We start from the raw sequence: 23,155 nt of genomic DNA, 5'->3' as shown, positions 1-23,155 counted from the left end.
TCTCTGATTATGAGGACTTCCCATAGTGCTTTATCAACCTTTTATTTCCCTCTACTGGACTGGAGTGTCATAGCATGAATAACGTAGGCTACACATGAGAAGATACAAATTGCGCCTCAACACAAAATCCAGAAGGACTAAATCCAGCTGTCTACAAGAGATTGCGCTCAAGTTTTCTTTTTTTTATTTTTATTTTTTTTTTTTTATTGAATGCTGTTTCTAATATCAGGCCGGACACAACTGTAACATAAAGCCCCATGATTTAAATAGTACAGCGGCTAAGGCCAGATTTTTACCTGAATTGTTCAGTTTTTGCAGAAAGCACGAAACTTGGTACAGGTATAGTACTTGACTTCAAATATGGCCACCAAAATATGCCCTTTTTTCTACATTTATAATGCTATGCTGCTTTTAACACATAATATGACATGTCTACAGCCATCTTTCAGCATTATGAAATATATGAGACATGAGACAATCATGCATAATTAAAATGGCAGACATGTTAGATTTTAAGGAAGTAGCCATACATTCTGACACTCTGACACCAGTCAAAAACTGGGGTGCGTTTGGGCTATGTGTGAAGTTTTGTCTGTGTGACTAAACCAGTGGTTCTCAACCTTTTTTGAGCAAACGCCCCCTGACCTTACTTTGATCCTCTGGCGCCCCCCCACACACACACACAATAAAAAGTAAAAAATAAAAACTACACCCCCGGGTAGGCTATAGGCCACTCACTCTCATGCTATATTGCTTAAATAAAAAAACGAGCCCATTTCTGCGCTGTTTTGGTTTCTTCTGGAATTATAAGAAAATGTCCCTATGAGCCTATTTTATTATTAAGCAGATTTAGCCCACTGTTAGAAGCAATAGGAGACTGGTTGGGTAAAAAAAAAAAACACTACCACATCAGCATTGGTTGTAATGATTTTTTTTTTTAAATCAATAGGAACATTAAATCTAGGCAACAAGACGTGTCATATTATCATGGACAAAAATCAAGTGCACATCACGTGAACAACATATGCACATCGCAACAATCCAACCAATCACAAAACAGTATCCGCGCGTGAGGCCTGTGTAGGCCTATACATATTTCGTATTTGATTAGCAATGGTCTTTTCGTGGAGACTACGCTCAGAGTAGCTGCAGAACAACAGCGAGCGGGGCTGGGGGACGTGACTCCGGGCGTGTGCAGGCCCAAACTGCACTGTATGACCACTGAGCATAGATAAACAGTAAAATGTAGCTGGGACGGTAGAGGGGTTAGAAACCCATGAATAAAAATAGCCTATTTATTTCAGGTAGCCTATTTTTGTACCAAAAATATGTGAAAACCATGAAAGTTTAAAATGTAAACAAAAAAACACAAAAAAAAAACTCTCACGTTCCCAGCGCCCCCCTAGGTTGTACGAACGCCCCCCAGGGGGCGGTAACGCCCCCGTTGAGAAACCCTAGACTAAACCCTGCACTTGCCTGGACTCAATCCTTCTAATTTGCCCCCTAGAGGCTGGCATGCTAGCAAGGAGGCTAAAACCCTTGGTGTCAAGTCTCTTAAAAACATATGCTGCCTTTTGGGAAATTAGCTATTTTGTCTTCTATCCTAGAGTTAGATAAATTAGTACATACTGTACACCCAGTCATAGTTAGATAAATTAGTACATAACCCAGTCCAACACATCCTACTGTTAGCCTAATTCAATTGAGGTGGGTGGGGCCAATTAGCATATGATAAAGGTTCTTTTAAGGCTTATAGTGATTGTTTGAAAAGGTCTATTTTGTTTTATTGTAGTTTAATATTTTGCATCCCATAAAATGATTATGCCTGTCAATGAAGCTAATTTAAATATGTAATACCTTATGAGTTTAGCTCCCTCCTGACACATTAGGGCTCATGCTAGTCAGTGATCCAGCACTTTTAGGACACTTGCTAGTGCGTTCAGCGCCAAGTCTGGTGGAAACACCAGATGCTTAAGACAGGTAAAGTTGAGTATCGTCCGCATAGCAGTGATAATCAAATTCATGGGAGCGAATGGTCTCACCCAAGGAAGTGTGAAAATAGAGAAAAGTAGGGGCCCTAATACTGATCCCTGATGCACACCTGTGGTGAGGTCATGTGCCCTTTAAGGTAGGATTTAAACCAGTCAAGGGCTTTCCTAGACATTCCAGTTCAGATAGTGTAGAAAGGAGAATGTCATGGTTAACAGTATCTAAGGCTGCAGATAAGTCTAGTAGAATGAATACTAATGACTTAGCAACTTAGATGAGGACTTAGCTACTGTCAATGCTTCGGTCACAGACAGAAAAGCAGTTTCAGTAGAATGACTCTTGAAAACAGACTGCATAGGGTCTAGCAGGTTGTTCTGATATAGTAAGACTTGCTTGAAGACCATTTTCTCCAAAAACTTTGACAAGAAAGGAAGAAGGGAGATAGGTCTGTAAAAACAGGAATGTTAGAGGTGGGCAAATTATACATTTTCCATCTTTATCCTCCTTGACTGATTTTTCACTAGTTTCACATTTGGCTAGGGTCAGTGTCACTACTGGTAGCATAAGCCAGTACCTTGAGCCTACAAACGTTGCACAGGTAGTCCAACTCCTCCAGAATGGCACACCAATACGTTCCATTGCCAGAAGGATTGCTGTGTCTCCCAGCGCAGTCTCAAGAGCATGTAGGAGATTCCAGTAGACAGTTGCTCAAGGAGAGCTGGGCAGGATGGTAGAGGGTCCTTAACCCAGCAGCAGGACCAGTATCCACCTTTAACCCAGCAGCAGGACCAGTATCCTCCTTTGTGCTCCTTTATGCAACAACAAACAGTAGGAGCCCTGCCAGAGCCCTACAAAATGACCTCCTCCAAGCCGCTGGTGTGAATGTCTCTGACCACACTGTCAGACTTCATGAAGGTGGCATGAGGGCCCGATGACCTCTGGAAGGACCTATGATCACTGCCCAGCACTGTGCAGCTCAATTGGCATTTGCCATAGATTACAAAATTGGCAGGTTCGCCATTGACACCCTGTGCTTTTCACAAATGAGACCAGGTTCACCCTGAGCACATGTGACGTTTAAAGATGTCTTGGAGAATGTAATGCTGCCTGCAACATCATTCAGCATGACTGGTTTGGTGGTGGGCCAGTGATGGTCTGGGGGAGGGATATCCTTGGAAGGACGCACACACCTCTACGGGCAAGAGAACTGCACCCTCACTACTCTTAGGCATCAGGATGAAAACTTCAGACCCATTGTCTGACCCTGTATTGGTGCAGGGGGCCCTGGGTTCCTCCTGGTGCACAACAATGGCTGGACACATGTAGCGATAATGTGCAGGCAGTTCCTTGAGGATGAAGGCATTGATACCATTGACTGTCCCCCCCACACTCCCCTGACTTAAATCCGATTGAACACCTCTGGGACATTATATTTTGGTCTATCCAACACCGCCAGGTTGCACCACCGACTGTCAAGGAGCTAAGTAATTCCCCAGGACACCATCCGCCATTTCATTAGGAGCATGCCCCGATGCCATCAAGCATGTCGGGGCTATACAAACTACTGAGTACCATCATGAGTTGCTGCGCTGAAATTCAAGCAAAATGGACTAGCTTGTCATGTCATTTTTTCCACTTAGATTTTTGGGGGGTCTTTGAATTCAGTCCTCTGTGGATTGATCATTTTCATTCCCAAATAACGAAGACATATTTTCATGGATGAAGGCACACCACCTCCAGCTAAACCTCTCAAAAAACAAACTGCTGGTCCTCCCAGCTAAACCTACTGCTCCCACCTACTCGAATGCCCTCATACAGGCATTATATGCTACCCCCCAACCGTTGCGCTCTTCAGACAAACATTGTCTAGCTCTTCCACCCGGTGCAGCTCAGGTCAATCCAAACTTTTTTTCATCTGTTGTTCCTCGTTGGTAGAACGCGCTACCAGTTCCTACTAGAGCAGGGACATCCCTCTCCATCTTCAAAAACTCCTGAAGACCCAGCTCTTCAGAGAATATCTTCTCTCGTAGCACTATTTACAACTAGCTAATTCTAGAACTTACCACCTGACTTGACTGTATAAAAACAGTACTCACTTATGCACTCTTCCCTATTGTACTCTACTTTTTTGAATTGTTTTAAATTGTTCTAGGATTGTTGAGAGAATTGTTTTAAAAGCATTAAACTGTTTACCAGGTTGTAAGGCGCTTTAGCTAAAAATGTGTCAGCCTAATGTAATGTAGATATCCAGCATGATGTTTTTTCCCCATTGAAATCGGATGTGTTTTATTTTTTAAAGTGTATATTTTTTTGAGCAGTGTATAGTAAGTAAGAGTTAAGGTTTGCTCAGAAAGAGAAGAAGATAGAATAAGAATGTATTGATGATGTAGGTAGTTACTTCAATTAACCAAGATATAGAATAATTGGCTTATTTTCTTACACATAGTGGCCATATTGGAATCTTACCAGATTATACTTGATGCCTTGTATATTATTGAGGTTGTCATGTGATAAAATGACTGTTCAAACTTTTAAATTGTTTTTGAATGATATTTCTATCATGAATAACAATAGAGATGGTCTATATTTTCACATTTGGTATCCTCCATATTGGATTTCAAAATGGCAAAAACATCAAGTTTGTTTGGAAATCCTGTCAATAGCTTCCTTGACCCTAACAATTGAGTGTTAGAACTTAAAATACTTTTTTATCTTGTTTAATTTTGAAGTTGTATCAACAATTCTATTAAGAATGGTAGCCATATTTAAATTCAAGATGTCGGCCACTAGGGGGCGCTATGTGTTGGGGTCCATTTCAATTTTTGATCACTGGGGCAGTAGTATAACTGTGCCAAGTTTCATGCTTTCTGCAAAAACTGAACGATTCCGGTGCTTAGCCGCTGTACTAAAAAGACGCTGGCGCATCCCCAATAATGAACTTGAAAAGACATAGGCTAGCCTAACTGTGACCATTTCGGTTTGCCTTGTCCCGCAGATTCTCTATTAAACAGTAAACGTGTAATACTTCCACAACACTTTTATTATTATGTATTGTACATGTAAAATATAAGACTTATATTTCCACTGTTTATGGAACTCAACGTCCGGTTGCCTATGTATTTATTATCTTGTAGGTAAACACACAGAACACCTCAGCAATGACCGAACTCCCCCACTTTCACCTTCATGCCTGCATTATTCAGTTAGAGCTTGCACATTGGACGCAAGACATGATATTTCTGCACCCCTCACAGAGGGATGTTTGAGTGTGTAGTTGGAAGCAAGATGTGTTGCCAGGTGAATTTCCTGTCACTTAGGCCTAAACCCATACATTTTAGTGAAACTAATAGAGTTGTGAGAAAATGGCAACAGCAAGTCAGACAGATGTGTAGGTACAGAGAAGGGGACCACAACAACATTAGAGGCAGAGAGAGATCTGATGAGGAGCTGAAAGGGAACCCATGTGAGGTATGATGGCAAGAAATAACCTTGCTCTTGGAGGGTCTTATCAAAGTCCTTTTAGGCAAGTCCCTCCACTCGGCGGCCATATACCAACGATTTATGGGCACTGTCTTTGGGTCGAACTGCACGTGCGCAAGGCTTCACGACACCAATCTTGCTCCAGCAGCGAGATCACAACACATGATTGGCACGATGTCTTCACAACACACCATATGATTGGCTCAATGTATTCACATCACACCACATGATTGGCTCAATGTATTCACATGTCGACGTTTTGCAGAGGAAGGGGTGGGATATGTGTAGACAACGGCCATATTGGCGTGACAAACTAGCCCCATGCATTTCTATGGAGTATTTTTTGAGTGCTGTGTCTCCTCATTAGAAAGTCTCTGGTCTTATGGAGTGAGATAGGTGAACAACATAGGCATTTTGTAAAACAATGAATAAGTTGTTTGGTATTCTCTGGTTTTTATATAGTTGTAGTAGTGTGCACATCCCCACCGGCGAGGTGGGGGGCAAATGGAAGTAGATGGATGGATCCTCTTTTTTCCCCATATTTGGAATTAATAAACCCCCCTCTTGGTCTCCCAGCCAGGTCGAAACGTTGCAGCACACAATAAATGTATGGGAGTTTTTAGCAGTGGGAGTATTTCATTCTGTTTTTTTCCCAGATTTGGAATTAGTAAAGCCCCCTCCAGGTATTCCCCCTCCTCCCTCTAAAGTAAGAGTTTGATTCCAAAACACTATATCTCCATTTTTGAAATCATTAATAAGTCATGGTATTTAATTGTGTTTCAGGTAATATCAATAAAATTGCAGTTGTGTCATTTTGATTGAGAAAAGTTAAATTAAAAAAATGTCAGGGCCGGTGAGGTCAGGTAAGAAACTGTGAAAAAAAAAAGCAGACTCAGAGGCAGAGAGTAGGTTATGTAGGTTTTAATGCTAAACACAAATAGACCACTTGGTAGGCAGCATCAACTCAGAAAATATTAAAAAAAAGCACAGCAAAGCAGTGGCTGGTCTTTCAAAGAGGGGAAGCTCATTTTAGGCCTACATCATACAAATTGTCCATTTCTTTATACGTAAATTCCTCCCTATGTTCTTTTTCAAGAAAATTATCTGTGACCCTGTCGTACCAAGTAGGCGTCTTTTCCAGCGATTTGACCAGTGTCCTCTCAATGGCCAGCAGAGCTAGGCTGCTTAAACAGCCTTGGCCCATTGTGTTACAGGTGTAGGACTTGAGCCGCTTTAAACAGAAGCTCCTTTCTACACCTGCAGATGTAGCTCCAATTGTTGCCACTAATGAGAACAGTTTGTAAAGCTGAGGCATTGCACTGTCCAACTCCATGTATTTAAGGAACACCAAGTAATCACACAGCTTTCCCCTGTTACCCTGCAAGTCCTGATCTGAATACAGGACTTGAAGTTCAGACCTCAGTCTCCCTGAATCAAAGTGATGGCCATAACTTTTCAGGACACTTTGGAAGGCCTTCTCTGGAAACACTTGTCTCATGTCATCAAATTTCCCCGGATTGACTAATTCTAAGAAGAGCATATTTTCCAAATTTGAAAAACGTTGAGAAATCTGCTCCACGATGTTATCAAGGACGGCCATATACAGATTTCTGTAGCGCTCTTGGGGATCCTGCAATTGGGTCAGACGGCACTTTCTCGTGGGCTCGTCTCGTGGGTCTGATGTGAGATCTGCTGCTTTGGCATAAACAGCTTGGAAAGCCCCCTCTGACCTCTTCTCTTTGACAAATGCAATTAGAGACTCAATTATTTTCTTGCAGTAAAGAACATCCATAGCCCTCTGCTGGACAATATCAAAGGCCACATCAGTCTCAGAGAAGATTTGTTCATATGTGTACAACATGAACACAAACTCAAAATCCTCCAGTTTCCTCACAAAGCCTTTGGCACAATCCAGTGTATCATCATCCATTGTCGTATCTGCAATGATGTTATCAAATATCTGCAAGAGGCAATCATAATTATTTGCCACAGTGCTCACTATCCGTGATGTGAAATTCCATTGAGAAGCATTTCTGGGAAACTTTGAACAGCCTGCAGACTCCAGAAAAGAGGTCCTCTTTGTGGATTTTGAAAAAAATGTGGTAAACCCAGATAGTGATGCAAAAAAAATTCTGCACTCAGGCAAGCATTTAGCCCCCTGTGACAGCACCAGATTCAGTCTGTGTGCATAGCAGTGCACAAACATTGCACTGGGGGCTATTGCTTTCACTTTGGCCTGCAGACCATTGAGAGCTGAAGCCATGACAGCAGCCCCATCATAGGTTTGTGCCACAAGCTTATCCTTGAAATTGTAGCCCTGCATGTTCTCATTTAATACATCAAAAACAGACTGAGCATCTCGCCCCCCAGAAACATCCAAATATCCAATAAAGCGCTCCTGAATTGTACCTGCACTATCCACATAGCGAACAATGACAGAGAGTTGGGCAGGGCAGGATAAATCAGTTGTTTCATCCACCTGCCATCCAAAAAAGGGAGCATCCTGAATTTCATCTCTGATCTCATCAGAAACAGTGGCTGCAAGAGCAGCGATCAAGTCATTTTGAATAGTATGGGACATACCTGAAAACACAGTTGAGGACTCGAATTGTGTGGACAGGACGGAGTCATATTTAGCTAATGTGTCTATGAACTCCCTGTAATTCCCTTTGTTGGATGATTCATTACTCTCATCATGTCCCCTAAATGACAGCTCCTGCCGGCCAAGCAAGGATGCCACATCAATAAGGCGGTTTAGAAAGGCCCTGTTTTGTTTGACTGTTTCATTATGTTCAGCCACTTGAACACAAATATTAATTGCATGCTCAACCTTGATGATCCTGCCTATGCAACATAATCTTGCACATGCACTCACATGTTCATTGCTCTTTTCATGCCTTTTATATGCCCTGTCAAAGTTAGACAGATCTCCAAACCCCACCTTTGACCAAACAACACATCCGTGAGACGGTTTCATTAAGAGGCATGGCCAACAGTACATTTTCTGTGTCACAGCACTTCCAGTCAGCCAGCTAACTTTGTCATACCAGGAGAACTGAAAAGACCGGTTTCTTTTCCCTAACTTTTGCACTAAATGAATCTTAGGTGTTGATCTGCCCTGCTGTTTAATTCTAAGTTGCTCCTCGTAAGGAAGACTTTCAAATGGCTTCGCCAAAATCAGGTCGACAATATTAGCATCGTCTGCCATCGTGTGCAGTTGCCAGTGTTTAGCTGGCTAGTTCACCCCTACGACGCTCCTACCCTATGAATGAATGAATGAATGAATGAATGAACTAAAGATATACACTCGAAGGAGGAAATGTGAAAGATTAGGTTAAACAGAAACAAGGAATGTGGTGTATGTATGCGATGGGACTAAGCTCGAGCAGCTTCGGCGACTTTTTATAGCCTACAACATCGCTGTCAATCAAATGGAGATGCAGTCTTTCGACAGATCCAACCATCACACAGAGCCCGGCGTCCAGACCAACCTACTCCCCATAATCGCAGCATTCCGTCTAGCAGATAACGTTAGTTTCGAAGCACTGACAAAACTGTTCAAAGCAGCCCATGGACGCCAGGCTTCAGCAGGGAAATGCACTGAACGGGAATGTACGAGAAGTAAATCGAGTCGACCTGCCATCACATGCTAATTGTTATTTGACCATTCATTTTTTTACATTTTAAGGGAAGCCGAACTTCCCTTGCAGTCTTAAAGAAATCGCCTCTGCCGCAGAGGTACAGGTAAGGCTCAGCCAATAATCATAAAATGGCAAAAGTAGGCAGAGTTCGCGGTACACAGGTAGCAGCAGCTAGGCTAGGCAAGGCAAGTGTCAGAAGCAGGTCAGAATAGGTAGGTCGGTAATAAAGTCCAAGCAAAGGTCTCCAAAAAGGTTCAGGCAAAATCACAAGTCCAAAAACACAGGCCAGAAACAGCAAATCCAACAGGAATACACGAGCATAAGAGTTTCTTCTTTTTCTTTGTCTTCTTCTTTTTCTTGTTTTATTGGCGGTTGGCAACTATTTCTTGTGCATTACCGCCACCACTGGGCTGGAGTGTGGAACAGGAGTCACTGACTATTGCCTACTGAATAACAAACAAACAAAATAAAGTTTCAAAAAAGAAAGACACATCAATGTCTTTGCAATAAAGTCTTAATATCTAAAGACGCATTATTTGCTTCCAACTGAGTAACAAGCAGTTGCCTTGCCTGATGATATTAATGACAGTGAAGTATAGGCCTACTTCAAAGTCAAAGTCAAAGTCTGCTTTATTGTCAGTTTCTTCACATGTCAAGACATACAAAGAGATCGAAATTTACGTTTCCCACTATCCCACGGTGGAGACAAGACATATTTTACCAATTAGGTCCACAGAAAAACATAACATTCAAGTAAACAATATAAAAAGTAAATAAGAAGGCACATACAATGAAGAAATAAGAGCAGCAAAATTTTGGTTGAAATTGTGCAATTGTGCATACAGTAGACAGTCAATATAATAGTGCAAAAGTCAGGCCAATAAATGGCTGAGGTAGTTTTTTTGACCTAAGTATGCAAGTTTCATAGTGGTGCAAGTTATGTAAAAGCAGCAGAAGTGTGTTCAGAAGTGTTTTCAGGACAACAGGACAACAACAACAAGTTGCAAAGTGTGCAAGTGTACAAGTGGAGTAGTGCAAGTGCAGGCCCCACACAGCGATTCATGCTCTATGGTTTCTGGTATATGGCTCTGGCAATACTCACAGTTTCCATCAACTTATTTTTTCATCACAAACAGTGTACTATTCAGCTTGGTATGGCCTAGCCTCATCCTAGTCAGTACATTTTCCTCCTGTCTGGACCTGGTTATGTGTGTCTTTTCTCACTTTCCCTTGTATCCTATATGTTGCCACTTTAGAATGGTTCTAGCCTTAACTTTTAAACCTCTGCTTTACTGTATTTCACATCCATGTCTATGTTGTTTTTTTCCTGTTGCTTTCTTTGCATGTTCATCAGCCAGTCCGTTACACCTCAGGGATTACATAGGCTACTCCAACTCTCTTCTCAGTATGCGTCTGTAAAAACCTTTACAAACTGTTTGTGTTTTCCTGTTATATTGTTTACTCTATACTTGTGTACTTTCCTCCAACAGTCCTAAATTCACCTTCAATTCCTCTAATATTCAAGGAGGCACTACTGGATATGTCACAGTTGGGCTGATGTTCAGAGAACCAATTCCCATATTATTCATCTTGTTCTTTATAATCCATCCATAGCTGGCCCTATAGACCCTTTCAACAATAAAAACAAAAACAATGCTTGAACATTCTATTTGGGCCCCAATCTACTTCCTCTGCATCAAGATAACATATGGAATGTTAAAAAGGAAGTCTTGTGGGGCCAACTATGATGCTGATAATGGAACTCTCTTGAAAGGGTCTATACCCAGGGGTTAAAGTGGGGGGGAACGGGGAGGAGCAGTTCCGCCACCTCAGATAAATTAATAATAAATATATTCTTTCATATAGTGCAATGATATTGTTAAAATAAATGGTGAGTTAATTTTTCGCATGTACAGAGGTGACCAAGAAGCTAGCAATTCTTGTCCAAAAAGTATTGCTACACCATGATACTCATATATGTTGTCCAACGGTGAGTCATTTTCCCCCATTGCACCGACACTGGATTTTAGGGGTTGCCCACCTGCCAAATCCCACTTTAACCACTGCAGACATACTCATGACATTAAGTATCCTTTTACAATTATCTATCATCATCCAAAAGATGCTTTTGCCCCTGCTTTTGTGAATGTTACATTCAGACTATCATTTCACCCCATCCCCATTCTCAAACACCAAATGGCGTTTACAAACGAAAGTTCGGGAGGAGCGTGACGGAATTTACCACGCCTCCTTCTTCAATCAGTCAGGTTACTTATTCGCAGTCTACCTGCCACCACTATTATGTCTTGATGCAAATTCTGGAATGTGAACTAGTGAACTGATATTTAGAGACAGTTTCTTCTCTCCCTTTCTTTCTTCATAACTAAGGTTTTCTGAGATATGTACTTTAGCTAATGTTTTTATAATAACTTTCTAGGTAGAAGATGGCCTGGTCAACCCAGTCTCCCAAGTCATCACGAAAATAAATGAATTAAACGTGCTGCCATTACCTTAAAGGCCTTTTTTTCGTGCAAGGACAACGCTTCCCTGCCCTATGTATTTTAATGGGCAGTGCGTAACACCGCCCCTATCGGTGCAAAATCCCTCCTTTGGATTTTGACGGAAGGGGGTTATCCAGCGGTTTGCCTGCGCTGGAAAGGCAGTTTCAGGCGATTGATTTTGTGCTACAAATGTGTATTTTGCAGTAAGCATGCGGCGCAATGACTGTTACAATCATTGGTGTCGTGACCATACATTTTCGTGGGGCAGAAACCCGTCTGAATCGCCACAACTTTTTTTAAAAAAAATAGGGCCAATATAATTTCGGGCTACATTAAAATGACATAATTACAGAACACCTCAGCAATGACCGAACTCCTCCACTCTCACTCATGCCTGCATTACTCAGTTAGAGCTTGCACATTGGATGCAAGACATGACATTTCTGCACCCCTCACAGAGACAGGATGTTTTGAGTGTGTAGTTGAAAGCAAGATGTGTTGCCAGGTGAATTTCCTGTCACTTAAGCCTAAACCCATACATTTTAGCAAAAAAAAGAGAGTTGTAAGTTATGAGAAAATGGCAACAGCAAATCAGACAGATGTGTACAGAGAAGGGACACAACAACATTGTGTCCAGAGGAGAGATCTGATGAGGAGCTGGAAGGAAGCCCATGTGAGGTATGATGGCGAGAGATAACCTTGCTCTTCGTATCTTGTAATGTGGAGTGAGATAGGTGAAAGCAATGGCATTTTGGAAAACAAGGAAAATTGAGTTGTTTGGTATTCTCTGGTATTTCCCAGATTTGGAATTCATAAATCCCACTCTGCCTTATGACTTCTGAGGGACCACCTGAGTGTATGAAGCCCCCTCCAGGTATCCCCCCCCCCAACCCCCTCCAAATATCCCCCTTCTCCAAAAGATGTCAAAATATTCTCCTCAGTACTCTCCTAGGCCATGTGGAAGATATAGTTCCAAGAAGTCTGTGCTTTTGTGGCTAGTAATTTGCTCATGAACTTTTGATACATACAATCAAAGTAGAACAAATACACAATTAAAAATGTGTCTCACTGTCTCTCACACTGTGACTCATTCTTACTTTTTTTGGATATAGATATACACTGTGCTTTCTACGAACTTCTTGTAAAATGAAAATCTACCTCAGTTCAGTTGTGCTATTCATAAAAAAAAGATAGTAATGGATTCCACACCCTGAGTAAGAAGAGAAGAGAAGAAATAGACATCCGGGAAAAAATGAGACTCTTTCACCAGCTTCAGCGGTTTTAAAATGTGGAAGTGCTTTTTGACTCACTTCCTTCCTGGTCAGAAACTGAGAGAGCGGTAACACTGTAAACTCTCAAGCAACAGCAAAGCGAAAGAGAGGAAAAGATCTAGTCAGATGGTGAAAATATAGCCAAAGGTGGAGAGAAGAGGACGAAGCAAGAGATAAAAAGCAGGTTGTAGGAGCTACTTGCACCATGGCTGGGAGGTGGATGGGTGTGGTGTGTCTGATGATCGTTATGGAGTTCCCTGCCATGGTGATGCCAACACCAGGTCTGCCACTGCCAGACATCACCGATGAAAAGTTTATAGATGACTGTGTGAAAAGCCACAACCTCAATCGGTCTAGGGTGAAACCGGCAGCGGGCAACATGCGCTATATGGTAAGACAAACTCGAAAGCTTTTGCAACAACTTGCACAGTTTCTGCATGTCAGTCAGGCACTGGTGTTACGGCTGGGCAATTGTCCCCACAACATCAAAATAGGAGAGGTGCTTCTGTAAACAGTTCACATCTGAATGAACATCTAGCATAGTCAAAGATTTCACAAACAAATGATGAACCCATGTAAACTTTTGTGTGAAACTAAGTATCAGCATACAATACATGGATAGAATTATATGTTCCAGAAAGTCATGATTTCAACAAATGAGCAATTTTTGCTTTGTACCTGCATCACACTTCAATAATGACCAATAAGGCAAATGGAATCAAATAGAATGGAATGTAATAGATATCCGTCTCGTCTCAGACTTGGGATGCAGCACTGGCAATAACGGCAAGAGCGTGGGCAAGAATGTGCGTCTTTGACCACAATATTTACCTGAAGGATGTGAAGAAGGTGCACCCCACCTTCCCATCTGTGGGGGAGAATCTCTGGACGGGATATCCACCTAACACCTTCTCTGTGGAGGAGGCCATGAAGTCATGGGTGGATGGCGAGTTAAAAGACTATAATTATGACCACAACTACTGCACACCAGGCAAACCGTGTGGCCACTATACCCAGGTAAATGGACTGATCTCTAAAATGCTAGATGTAATTAGTCTCTAATGTGAGGAAATAAGTATCAGCAGAGTGACACTCACACACTTATGTCAATGTATTCACTCACGTTTGCATAGAAAGTAAATGAGTTCTGGTGTTTGTCACCTTCATTTTGTGTGTTCAGGTGGTGTGGGCCGACAGCTATAAAGTTGGGTGTGCTGTCCATATTTGTCCTGATGGAGTCAAAGGCTTTAGCGAAGGTCATGCCAGTGCCCATTTTTTGTGCAACTACTCGCCAGCGTAAGTAACCACATCTAACTAGCTGAATGCCAAAACAAGTGAAACGATATGGAATGCTCTGTGGCCATGTGACTATGTGCCTGTTACCCCATTGGTGCATCATATGTTTCCTTAAAAAGGCATTATAAGCTGTATCATACGTGCATCACATGGCTTTTTTTGGGCCACATCAGAGTTGTAAGTCTTAAATGGATCATGTTGCACGACACCTTTATTTTTATCACTGATCTTTGGTGGAATGACCTCAGGAAGTTCAACCTCTCCTCTCAGGGGGAACTTTCAGGGTGAGAAGCCATATCTAACGGGAGGAAAATGCAGCAAATGTGCTGCTACTGACACATGTGACGGCTCACTCTGTCGTAAGTACTGTCATGTACTGTAGCTCACAGTGCAGAATTAGATAATCAATCAATAATTACTCCGTACTCATCTGCACTCATCATCACCCATGTGATTCCTTTCCAGATGACCCAACCCGAGATGCAATCAGACGTACGTAGGCTATATATTTTCCTTCACAACCATTTGCACATATAATTTAACTTAACTCTCTGTGTGGTCAGTGGTAAAATGTGTATTGTTGTTGTTTTTGTCCGAGCTCAGGCTACCACTGGAGCCCAGAATGGGATCCGGAGAAGACCACCTGCGGCACCTTCTGCCTGGCAGTGCTCGTCCTGAGGCCAGTGGCTCTCCTGCTCATCTTCGCCTCCGCATACACAATCAAGATGCAATACCCAAACATATTTGTCTATGAATGACACACGTAATGCACAGGCTGGGGGCTTTAATGGTTCATGACAGGATGTCCTGTTCTGATCACCCTGACTTTATTTGGCCAAAAGCAGTTAGTTGAAAATTGTCCCTAAGGTCTGTGCCTTTTGCTCTTATGAAAACTAGATGTGAAGTGTTAAGTAGATATAGATAACTTATCTATATCTACTTAACACTTCACATCTAGTTTATCTAGTCTATAGATAAATTATTTTCATATCTCGTCAAAGCTTAAAGATCCAGAGAACCTCTCACTGTAGTGATTTCTTGTTAGAATCAGTGCCTCTTCCACAAGGGGAAGCCCTCTCAATGCCCAGCCCTCGTCGATCAGAGATACAGTAGAGTGACTGGCTGATTGAAAATGCTATGACACAGGTGCATCATCATTCTCCTGATAGCACTCAAATGTTCCAAGACTCTGGCTCATAATGTTGGTGTAGTTTTATCATACAGAAATGGACAGGGAACAAATTAAGAGAAATTACTAAAGCCCATCTACAAGTACTAAATTACTAAATCCTGTATGTTTTCAGTGTGTGTTCATGTGTAAAATGTTTAGGATAATTAAATCTTACAATGCAAGATGTACAGTTTCCACATGAATCTAGCTCTTTCAATTGTTCCTCGCTTTCAATAATGTGCCAATGGGTGTCAATAATACTTTTAATATCATAGACAGTCTTTTTGTTTGCTTGGAAATATATGATCTATCATTTTACCTGGAAACCAAATTGTAAGGTTATTTATTTTCAGAGCCGGACAGTAACAGAGTACATTTACTTGAGTACAGTACTTGAGTACAATTTTGAGGGATCTGTACTTTACTCAAGTATCTTTTTTGGTGACTTTACTCAATACATTTGAGAGGGAAATATTATACTCTTTACTCCACTACATTTCTTTCCATAACCGTGAGTACCTGTTACTACTTCTAAAAAAAAAGGAAAAAAGAAAAATCTCGGAAACCCTCAATTTATTGTTTCCCTCTCAAACGTGATTGGATTGTGCAATCACCTTCAGCTTTCCGCCTAAGTCAACTCCATGGTCAGATTTAGATAAGAGACAAAACCATGGATGAAACAATGGATGAAGACGCAGCAGGTCCATCCTGGGAATGTGCCAACCTGTGGCCCCACCTCGCCAGACTATTTCAATTTTCTGAACAAGTTAATGATAGTTTTCGCTTTAAGTGTTTCAATTACAAAATAGTATTTTGTATTTGAAATACGTATTTTAAATACATGCATTAGAAATACTGCCCATCCCTGGCAACATGGTAAAAAGATGAAAATGACTTGATTTTACTTTCAATTCCTTTGGTATTAACATTACATTTTTTCATAACTCCATGTAGGACGTTTCTGTACATAAATGTAAGCACTGTGGCAGTAGTAATGCAATATTTAGAAAATGTAGGCTACTCTTGTACTCTTGATACTCAAGTACTTTTAAAAACAAGTACTTCAGTACTTTTACTTAAGTAGACATCTGACTGTTGTACTTTTACTTGAGTAAAATTTAGCAGGGTATCTGTACTTTTACTCAAGTAATGAAGCTGTGTACTCTGTCCGCCTCTGTTTATTTTAATGAAGTAAGTATACTTTAAGTGATGTGTCCAACCAATTATCAGGATAGTCCCTTGAGTGAAAGAACCTTTTCTTTAGCTTCAATATCAGAATTCATATCAGAACAGATCTGATCGTCAAGTGAAATAGCTAAAGGAATTCCCTGTTTAACAATGCATTGGTAGGCCATTATCAGTAGAGAGAAAATGTTTAAGGGCAGATTAACATACAGATGAAGCTGTACTTCCCCAACCGCCCACTGCGGTCTTCTGATGAGCGTCTGTTGTGTCGACCAGCCATAAACGCTAGGTCAAAAGACTTTTTTCCTCAGTGGTTCCTTGTTGGTGGAATGAGTTGCCCAGTGCTCTCTGTTCCTGTGATAGTTTTGGGTCTTTCAAGAGAGGTCTAAAAGCATATGTTCAGCCTGCACTTAGTTAATTAAGCATTTTTTATGTTGTATGTTTTGAGCCTGTCAGTTATGATTTATATTATAGTATTTGTTTGTTTTCATTGTTTATTTTTATTTGTCTTATTGTTAATTTAACTATTGAATTATTTTATTTGTAAGTCGTTTTGGAAAGTGTCTGCCAAATCCCATAACCATAAGCATTGACCATCAGTATGGAATATGTTTATGAAGAGGTTAAATCTCATGTTTTATGTTGAGTGTGTTTCTGCTGACTACTGGCTGTGAACCAAACTGCCCTTAGGGGACATTAAAGACTATTCAATCCAATCCATGGTAGCAATTAAAACATTATTTTCTAAATCATAAAGCGCTGTAATCTATGAATCTACAAATGCACAAGGACTATCAATCAGATATTTTACATGATTCTTCATTGTGAAAGGCAAAATAGGGCATGTTTGTTTGCATATGTATAATTTACATACATACTGTACATTATATACACATTTACATATATATGACAATTATATATAGTACAACTCATTGTATGTACATCATTTAAGACAGCTTTAAAAATAAGAGTATGAAATAACAGAAAAATAAGAACTTTGTAAGAAAAGGTAAAGTGCATTAAAACAGTTAATTGCTGGTCCATTATACAGCAACAGGGTCAGCCTTGGGGTCAATAAGATGGTTTAATATAAATAAAAAAAGTATGTTCTGTTTAGGCCCCTGAGCAGATCAAAGTAAGACAAAGGGCACTGCTAGGGTCTTCAGAGGTAGACGCTGGCCTGGTTGACTGAGGCCATTCTGGGGTATTCAGAGGTAGAAGCTGGCCTGGTTGACTGAGGCCATTCTGGGTCTTTAGAGGTAGAAGCTGGCCTGGTTGACTGAGGCCATTCTGGGGTATTCAGAGGTAGACGCTGGCCTGGTTGACTGAGGCCATTCTGGGGCCCAGCTCTGAGGTAAAGTCCCCTTGTTCCTCAGGAATCTGTGGTTGGAAGTAGAAAATAAAACTGGTGCATTAATCTGAGAGTCCAGAGTTGGTGACTGATTATAGTGGGATATAAAATACAAAGATACATGTATGTAAATAGGGAAAACATGGTGAAATTCTAAGAAACAATTGCAGAAGCTCTGAGAATACTGTACTGTACATCCTGAATATATTCACGCAAACATTGACACCAGTATGACATGCTCCAGTTTAACCTACCAACTGAAGCCTGCTTTTAGTCAGCAAATCCCTCCAGCCGTCTCTCACTAAAGACAAGAAACAGAAACCAGTGTTAACACACACAAGTCAACTTGCTCAGGTGTACATGTTTATACACTCATGTTGATCACTTCAAAAACATTGTGTTCCACATCTTAGCTAAACAAAAATGTGCACTTAAATGTCAAACATCTGAAGAGAGCTCACTTCTGGCAAATAACCCACACTGACCACAACTCACCTCTTTTGTGGGAGGGTTTCTGGTTATGAGGGTAGAGAGGCAGGGGCACAAACTGTGTTCCCCTCAGCTCAGCCACCCAGTCCATGAAGTCCATAAGCCTGCATGCGGAGAAGACAATGAGATCCAGAATCCATTTTTGCATGGATCATATTATACAACCGCTTCACACGTTCTGAGGTTTCGGTCAATGCTCCCACACACCACATGATAGCTTCAGTGTGTGCATGAACGTTACATTTTGCCATAATTTAAATTAGAGAACAATAAAAAAATAACATGAATTGTAATTGTAAGACACGCCCATACATACCTATGATGTAGAAAGAAGACCTCTGCCTTCTTGTCATTCAGCTCACGTTGTAGAGATGAGGCCTTAATCTGTGTCAACAAAAACATAAAAAACATTCATCTGAGTGATTAGCACATTGATTACAAATATGTTATTATACTATGGTATGGGGTCACATAATGGTTGATCAAAATTTCATACCAGTCTCTTGTGTGCTGTTTTTTCCAGTGATGCCATCTGTAAATAGAAACCACTCAATTTATGAAAAATAACTATTTTAATAAACCTACTTGTCTCTTCGTCAGTATCAGCTAACATGAGAATGACAGCAGCAACATTTTTCATAAATATAAATGTGACTAATGAAAGCATAATATAAGCGCCCCTCTTTCCGAACAAACTTTCCCATCTGTTGGCTGAACTGTGAGTGGTAGCTAAGGTAGAGGTGCGCACATCCAAAACGCAGGTGCAGGACAAAAGGGTCAGACAATCAAAAAACAAAATTGAATGTCCGCACACTTGCAAGTACTTGGTGAAATTAAATTAAAGAAAAAGCAAAACGGGAGCAAGTGTGCGGACATTCAATTTTGTTTTTTGATGAACTGTGAGTGGACCATAAGTTACGGAAGGTGAAGGGACTCACCCGAGTCTTGCAGGACTCTTCTTTGCCTTCCAGCTCTTTCTCCAGTTTTTGGATCTTGTGCTGAAGAGCCGTCAGTTTGGGCTCCGGATGACGTCTCTCAACTTCAATCTGTATTGTGGCCTAATGGTGCAAGATATACATCATTACTCTCTCTCCTCTCTCTCTTTTTAACATTGTTAGGTTCAACAGCAGCACTCATACAATATATTGCCAGCTGAAAGATCACAACATGTACAGTAGGCTAGCTGTTAAAACGTACATATTGAACCTGGTCCTTCAGTGATGCATTCTCTCTCCGGCAGAGCTCCATTTCAGACTGCACCTACAATGGACATTGAGAGTAGTGAATAGTGTCTTATTCATCTATGAAAATATTCTACATTTGTCATTGTTACCATTGTTCAATTGTAATATAATTTCATATTTGTTCCAGTAACTGCATGACTATTACACTGTTCGCAATAATAATAATATAATAGTTTTTTTTTATGTTTTTCTTTCTTATTATATGGTTTAGCAAGAATGCTCCTCAAAATGTAGTGTATCCATCTAAACCAGTGGTCCCCAAACTACGGCCCGCCAACTCATTTTAGGTGGCCCCCCAAAACATGTCCGTGGTATATATAGCATCTGGCTCGCACGGGAGTACGGCATCGTCAAACTATAACCTCCGTAATTTCCCCATTCATTCTCTATGGCGAGTCTTAACAGTACACATGTAATAGTCCTTTTGTCCACTAGTGGTTGTTTTGGCGCTGTTTCACGTTTGCCATCGAAAACGGAATGAAATGTAGGCCTACCTGCAAACAATGTAAGAGGCCTATGCTGACAGCATCAGTGCTCAAAGTATTCTAAAAGTTTATCAATTATTTGTTAATAACTAACTAACTTCTATTCAAGTCATATTTCTGGGACTTTCTGGGATAATTATTTCTATTTTTTATTCACACGTTCAAATGTTCATACAGAGTTCAAAGTTCTCATCAGGTGAGTAAAAGTTAGAATGGTGGTCATTTCAGATGTGTTTGCCAGCACTTCATAAAACTCTCATAGTTTGATAACTTTAAATTATTTGTAGGATATTGCTTGTTCACAACTTGAGTCTTTTTATTAGTATTATTTCATTTGAGCTACATTTTACACTGATAGGTGGCAACATAAACACAGCTAGCAAATGTAATGGAATATTCAACTAAGGTAGACTGCTGTTGTTCACAGCACTAAGCTATTTATGGTTGATATACTCTGGCCCTCTCTTAGAGCCAGGCATAGTGAGCTGGCCCTCGGAAGAAAAAGTTTGGGGACCACTGATCTAAACTCACACTTTTAAGCTGGTTCCTTAGATTGGCGTTGTCTTTCTGGTAGGACTCGATATCTGTCTGCAGTTTTTGCACTTTATTTCTGGCTAGGATCTACAGAAAGGAAAGAAACAAAATGTTCAGAAGACAAATTGACATTTTACATTTCAGTTGTATTTCACAACATGAGGAAATATATTCACATGTCTATTTAGACTTAACACTGAGAATGAATGTGAAAGTGCCAGGGAGTTTGAGCAGCCCTGTCTGAAACAGGCAGGGTGATAAGAAGGAAAAGGGGGATGAGAAGCGGAGAAGAGGAAGAGAATAGAATAGAACGTGGAAGCTATACACATGTGGTGTAAAAGGAGTACTACAGTCCAATAACTTAGATTGAACAAACCATTGAGAAGACTGCCATCATGAAAGATCTTGCAGATGGGATCTTTCGCTGGTTCTTAGATGCCTGTAAGTCACAGGGGATGGGCAGTGAATTAGCCTATCATGTGTGAACAAATGTGAAACAACATAATTGCAAAATAAACTTACCATTTCCTTCAGGCGACTGTTATTTTCTTGCTCTTGCAATAAGGTCTGAGTGAGAAGTTTGATTTTCTCTTTCATGTCCTTGTTTTCTCTCTGCAATACGGAGACAGTACCCCGGAGGAGAATAGAGAAAGTCATGATGCATTCACTGTGTTCACCCTGAATGTATGAATAGCTTAATCAAATAATGAAAGTCAAATGAAGACACTACTCACCTTTAATTTCTCATTCTCCTGCTCTGTGCAGAGCTGAGAATCCATACAGTTTTGTAGATGGTCTTGCACTTTTTTATTCTGAAAAGGAAAGGTTGACGAACATAGACAAAGTTTGGTAATTATGAGATGGAGTTGATTTCTAATAGGATGACTGATAAGGTTGAACAAACAACAAAAAACATACCCACTTATGACATTCAATAATGACACACAAGTATACAGGTTGACATAATTTCTCTGGATCGGACATGACAACACTTAAAAAGGTTATTTCTCTGGAGCTCTGACATAAACCTATAGGTATACCTTTAAATGCATCTCTGTTATCTGTGCCTCATAGCTCTCCCCAAAGAGTTGGAGCACTCTATCATCCAGTTTTGATCCAGACCCTAGAGAGCAGACAAAGAAGGATTTTAAAGGGTTAAGACACAATGTAACTGTAAGCAAAAAACAAATCCATATCCTAAAATAAAGAGTAAAAATTAGATGCTCTAGAGTATATGACCAATATCAAACATACCATTGTGTTCTTTCAGTACACCCTGTGGATATAGAAAGACTTTGTTAGCTTGAAGACATGGTGTCAACACTGATTAGGTCAACTGAACTACAAAAAAGCTAAAATATTGTTGTTCAAGATGGTACCATTACTGAAAACTCACATTAATTGCTGTTTTCAACAGGAATAGCAGAGGTACTAAGGCTGCCATAAAAAACAGCTGCAAAGACAGAAAGGACATACACATAGACAGGCAGACAGACAGAAGGATGGCACTGGGTCATTGCCGTTTCTCAGAAAGATTATACATAATAATAGATAATACAGATCATAGGTAGGCTACCTACAATGACTATAGGCCTGCATAGCCTAATTTCAGCTGTATAAAGGGATAGCTTTGTATGCTCTTTTTAGATCAAAATATATAATAAAATGTACTATTATCTACTGAAGCTATAACACTGCTTATGACAGTGACAAGTAGGCTAGTTCAATAGGTGTGATCGCTTGAACCAGACTAAATCAGAGAGGTGACTTACACTCTGAGAGAATGTCATAAAATACCAAAATCCGATGGTTCCCTTGGTCTCCATCAGCACTGGAAGAAATTCTAAGGGAATTACAGCAGGTGGCGCAAAAGACCACCGTCTGAAAAAAGGCAGCCTTGACTGCAGTGGGTTATTAGCGCAAGCTTATAACAAAAGCCGACCGTCTCGAAAAGTGTCAAGTTACAACTGAGTTGAAGTGAAGCATTTACGGCTAAAATTCTGAATTCTCAATGTGCGTCATAATATGCGATCACAACCGAATGATGTCACAATGAGGTTGCCCAAAGCATCCCGACCAAAGATTCTAGAACCTGTTGCAGATAGATAACTTTATGTATCCCCAAAGTGAAATTATGGAGACAATCGTCAAGGCTACATGCTATTATATTTATTTATTGCCCAGTAGTCGGCGTTTTAGCTGGCTTAAACAAAGTTTAATTATTCATTGTACTAAAGACAGAGGGGACTTTGCTATAATGCATTGCCATGTCAGTATATGGTGTAAACCAACAAAACGTTAACCTCAGTGAAATTCCAGGTTCAAGGTTAGATCAATCCTTTGCCCTTTTCCCAAATAAATTTCAGACTTTTCCAAACTGATTGTTTTGTCATTGTATTCCTGTATTTTGTGTATTCCTAGGCGGGTGACCTATTGTATTTTAGTTATTCTATGCCTTCACTCAAATTTCCATGGTGTGGAAAACAACAGTAATTCATTATTCCATATTCTTTCTCAC

General features: G+C 40.5%; 3 protein-coding genes across 3 annotated transcripts; 1 reads left to right on the top strand and 2 right to left on the bottom strand.

Annotated features, from left to right (window-relative positions):
* Nucleotides 1-6,374: 6,374 nt before the first annotated feature.
* Nucleotides 6,375-9,455, bottom strand: LOC125310592 (zinc finger MYM-type protein 1). Its single transcript, XM_048268174.1, has one exon. The coding sequence runs from the start codon at nucleotides 8,675-8,677 to the stop codon at nucleotides 6,494-6,496; it is 2,184 nt and encodes a 727-aa protein (XP_048124131.1). The 5' UTR covers nucleotides 8,678-9,455; the 3' UTR covers nucleotides 6,375-6,493.
* Nucleotides 9,456-12,972: 3,517 nt separating this feature from the next.
* Nucleotides 12,973-15,535, top strand: glipr1a (GLI pathogenesis-related 1a). The gene is made up of 6 exons (XM_048268354.1): nucleotides 12,973-13,273; nucleotides 13,642-13,899; nucleotides 14,063-14,178; nucleotides 14,449-14,537; nucleotides 14,644-14,670; nucleotides 14,782-15,535. The coding sequence occupies exons 1-6, from the start codon at nucleotides 13,088-13,090 to the stop codon at nucleotides 14,934-14,936; spliced, it is 831 nt and encodes a 276-aa protein (XP_048124311.1). The 5' UTR covers nucleotides 12,973-13,087; the 3' UTR covers nucleotides 14,937-15,535.
* A 2,206-nt stretch (nucleotides 15,536-17,741) lies between these two features.
* LOC125310760 (melanoma inhibitory activity protein 2-like) lies at nucleotides 17,742-22,585 on the bottom strand. The gene is made up of 15 exons (XM_048268434.1): nucleotides 22,410-22,585; nucleotides 22,034-22,090; nucleotides 21,892-21,913; nucleotides 21,678-21,760; nucleotides 21,372-21,449; nucleotides 21,160-21,249; nucleotides 21,014-21,076; nucleotides 20,635-20,724; nucleotides 19,572-19,634; nucleotides 19,313-19,432; nucleotides 18,871-18,906; nucleotides 18,691-18,758; nucleotides 18,381-18,478; nucleotides 18,140-18,186; nucleotides 17,742-17,914 (listed from the first exon to the last, which is right to left on the bottom strand). Exons 1-15 carry the CDS (start codon nucleotides 22,461-22,463, stop codon nucleotides 17,834-17,836), a joined length of 1,050 nt encoding a protein of 349 aa, XP_048124391.1. The 5' UTR covers nucleotides 22,464-22,585; the 3' UTR covers nucleotides 17,742-17,833.
* Nucleotides 22,586-23,155: the final 570 nt, after the last annotated feature.

This window comes from Alosa alosa, chromosome 17, assembly GCF_017589495.1.
Source record: "Alosa alosa isolate M-15738 ecotype Scorff River chromosome 17, AALO_Geno_1.1, whole genome shotgun sequence".
Classification (NCBI taxonomy): domain Eukaryota; kingdom Metazoa; phylum Chordata; class Actinopteri; order Clupeiformes; family Clupeidae; genus Alosa; species Alosa alosa.
Note: the sequence above shows the minus strand (reverse complement) of the source record. Positions and strands in the feature narration are given on the sequence as shown.

What these genes read in the sequence shown, in the direction of transcription:
- LOC125310592 (XM_048268174.1), bottom strand. Translation starts at nt 8,677, where the DNA reads ATGGCAGACGATGCTAATATTGTCGACCTGATTTTGGCGAAGCCATTT.
- glipr1a (XM_048268354.1), top strand. Translation starts at nt 13,088, where the DNA reads ATGGCTGGGAGGTGGATGGGTGTGGTGTGTCTGATGATCGTTATGGAG. An exon ending in CGGGCAACATGCGCTATATG is followed by an intron (nt 13,274 to 13,641) that starts GTAAGACAAACT and finishes GTCTCGTCTCAG; the next exon opens with ACTTGGGATGCAGCACTGGC. An exon ending in ATGTGACGGCTCACTCTGTC is followed by an intron (nt 14,538 to 14,643) that starts GTAAGTACTGTC and finishes ATTCCTTTCCAG; the next exon opens with ATGACCCAACCCGAGATGCA.
- LOC125310760 (XM_048268434.1), bottom strand. Translation starts at nt 22,463, where the DNA reads ATGGAGACCAAGGGAACCATCGGATTTTGGTATTTTATGACATTCTCT. An exon ending in TGATGGCAGTCTTCTCAATG is followed by an intron (nt 20,725 to 21,013) that starts GTTTGTTCAATC and finishes TCCTTTCTGTAG; the next exon opens with ATCCTAGCCAGAAATAAAGT. An exon ending in AAACAGCACACAAGAGACTG is followed by an intron (nt 18,759 to 18,870) that starts GTATGAAATTTT and finishes TTGTTGACACAG; the next exon opens with ATTAAGGCCTCATCTCTACA.